At 53.4% G+C, this 2415-nt stretch overlaps 1 protein-coding gene across 1 annotated transcript in view; it reads right to left on the bottom strand.

Annotated features, from left to right (window-relative positions):
- Positions 1 to 1984: 1984 nt before the first annotated feature.
- Positions 1985 to 2415, bottom strand: part of LOC103800102 (tubulin alpha chain-like) — a gene marked incomplete at its 5' end in the record, with an annotated part of 754 nt that continues 323 nt past the window's right edge. Inside the window, 1 exon segment of the mRNA XM_009072465.1 lies at positions 1985 to 2415. This exon segment is cut by the window's right edge and continues 43 nt beyond it. Coding sequence (XP_009070713.1) covers positions 2161 to 2415 — 255 coding nt within the window.

The raw sequence follows: 2415 nt of genomic DNA, 5'->3' as shown, positions 1-2415 counted from the left end.
CCCAGACGGCGCTTTGGGGTCGGTTTGGCTCTGAGCGATGCCGACGTGGCGCTGGACCTGGCAGAGCCTCTCCCTGTGCTGCTCATCCGTGTTGTTTGTGGAATGGGTGTCCTTGAGGGGGGTCTTTCCCACCCCCCCAGCTCACCCCATCACCCTCTGGAATGGTGTCACGCTAGTGTTTTGGGTGGCTGAAAGTCTCTACCAGCTAAAGCTGTTTAATATCAAAGCGAAAGTGCGACAAAATTCATTGGCAGCTTCTCTCTATGACTCACTCGGTGGTTAAAGCCCAACAGAGAACAACCCGACTGAAATCCACAATGAATCTAAAACTAAAACAACCAGAAATGATCTGCGTAGAGGCTGGGGATGGGAAAAGACTGAGAAGGATAAAAAGGAGTAAGGAAGGCCCTCCTGCTGAGTCACAAAGGGCAGAGGGGACCCCTCCCCCCTGCCAAACAGAGCTCTAGACTTGACCAACAGTTTAAGCCGAAAGGTTTAGCAGCAATTAAACTTAATCCACAGCTTAATTCAAATAATATAACAAAAGATTCGTATAGAATTTACTGTAAGCACAATAGGAACTCAGAGGCCTTTTACTTACAAATCTCATGTGCTTAAGAATATGAGAGCAACATTCCTAGGATATTTGCTACAGGATATTCACCTTTGCATGCACACACCCCCCTACGTGAAGAGCGTGTAGAGGTGTAAACACATGTGAAAAATCCCCCTGGAGCTCAGTGCTCATGTTAGTGCCTTTGTATCTTCTCAACAGGCCAAGGGCTGAGCCTTCAGGGGGGAGGATCCACCCCAGACTCTGTCAGTCTGCTGAGCATCCCAGACTTGGGAGTTCAGTGGCTCCAAGAGGTGTCTGACTCCAAGGGAGACGCTGGTCACATCCTGCTGTAGTCCAGGTGAGCTCAGAGTGTCTCACTTGGGACTGCTGGTCATAGGATCACAAGATTTAGCTTTGTCATCTTCATTTTCCACCCAGAACACAATTTGGGTTGGGAACTCCCTCTGAAAGTTCAGTAACAAAAATGTTGCTGCACTCAGGTTGTTCTTTAGGCACGAAAAATCAGTTCCTGAGGCTGTTCCTTAAAATTCAGGACCTCCTTGAGCAACACAAGCTCCTGGGAGCTGACAGCATTGCTGATAAGCTCAAGAAGAACTTGGCCCAGGTACTGCTGATCAGGGCCTAAGGAGCATTTATGAGCTCATAGTGCAGCTCAGAGTATGCTGGGGTCCCAGGCCCCCCCCCCCATGCCCTCACTGCAGCACCCGCTCCAGTTTCACTCTGTGTTCAACTTCCCCTTCATTATTTATCCCTGAGTAGAGCCACCAGAGAAGGGGAGGGTAAGCAGGCTCTCCCTGCCTGGGTGGGGGCATTTTACCACATTCCCCCCTCCCAGTGTCTGGGGACATCAGGGCCATCTCCTCAATCCTGCAAGAACTTCAGGACACGCCATGGGTGGAGTTGAAGGAGCCTCATGCATCCCTGGACCACCAGCAGGATGAAGAGACCTCTCTCATCTCCAGCACTTCCATCTATGGTGGGCAGGACACACTCCACCCCAAACTCTGGGGGCAATACAGACCCTCCCCATCCAGGCAGAGCAGCAGCAGCAGAGATAACAAAGCTGCTGCCAAACTGGGGGGGTGTCAGGGATCTTCAGCCTCTTCAGAGGAGATGAACTGTGCTCACTTGGCTTCTGGCCCTAAAAAACCCAAACTTTTCCCCACACTACTCCCCCCAGTCCCTGGGATGGGGACACACTGCCTAGCCCAGCAGGATGGGAAGACTCATTTGGGAGGACCAGTCTGGGGGCCCTGGACTCACCACAACCCCCAGCACACACTCAAGGACAGGGTAGAGACTGTGGATGCAGGCAGGGACCCCAGGACCATGTCATGTGCTGGGGGGGACAGTGTCCAAAGCCAGGGAGGGACATCACCACAGGGAGTAAAGACACCAGAGCCAAGGTAAGACAGGGAATGCTTTTTATTCAGACCCACGGGAGAGGACGGGTGGGTCCTTCACAGACTTTTCCATTGAAGCACAGACCATTGACAGGACAGACCGAGGTGCACACACTGCTACAGACCCCGCGGGGCCTTCAACTAGTTTATGTTCCCTGTTCCAGCAGCACTCCTGTGAGTTTAGTATTCCTCCCCTTCCTCCTCTCCCTCCCCTTCCACAGAATCCACCCCCACCTCCTCATAATCCTTCTCCAGGGCAGCCATATCCTCCCGGGCCTCCGAGAACTCCCCTTCCTCCATGCCCTCCCCCACGTACCAGTGCACGAACGCTCGCTTCGCGTACATCAGGTCGAACTTGTGGTCCAGGCGGGCCCAGGCCTCGGCGATGGCCGTGGTGTTGCTCAGCATGCACACCGCGCGCTGCACCTTGGCCAG

The sequence above is a fragment of the Acanthisitta chloris genome, unplaced genomic scaffold (assembly GCF_000695815.1).
Source record: "Acanthisitta chloris isolate BGI_N310 unplaced genomic scaffold, ASM69581v1 scaffold45643, whole genome shotgun sequence".
In the NCBI taxonomy this organism is placed as follows: Eukaryota; Metazoa; Chordata; class Aves; order Passeriformes; family Acanthisittidae; genus Acanthisitta; species Acanthisitta chloris.
The sequence above is the reverse complement of the archived record's forward strand: the minus strand, read 5'-3'. Positions and strand labels throughout refer to the sequence as shown.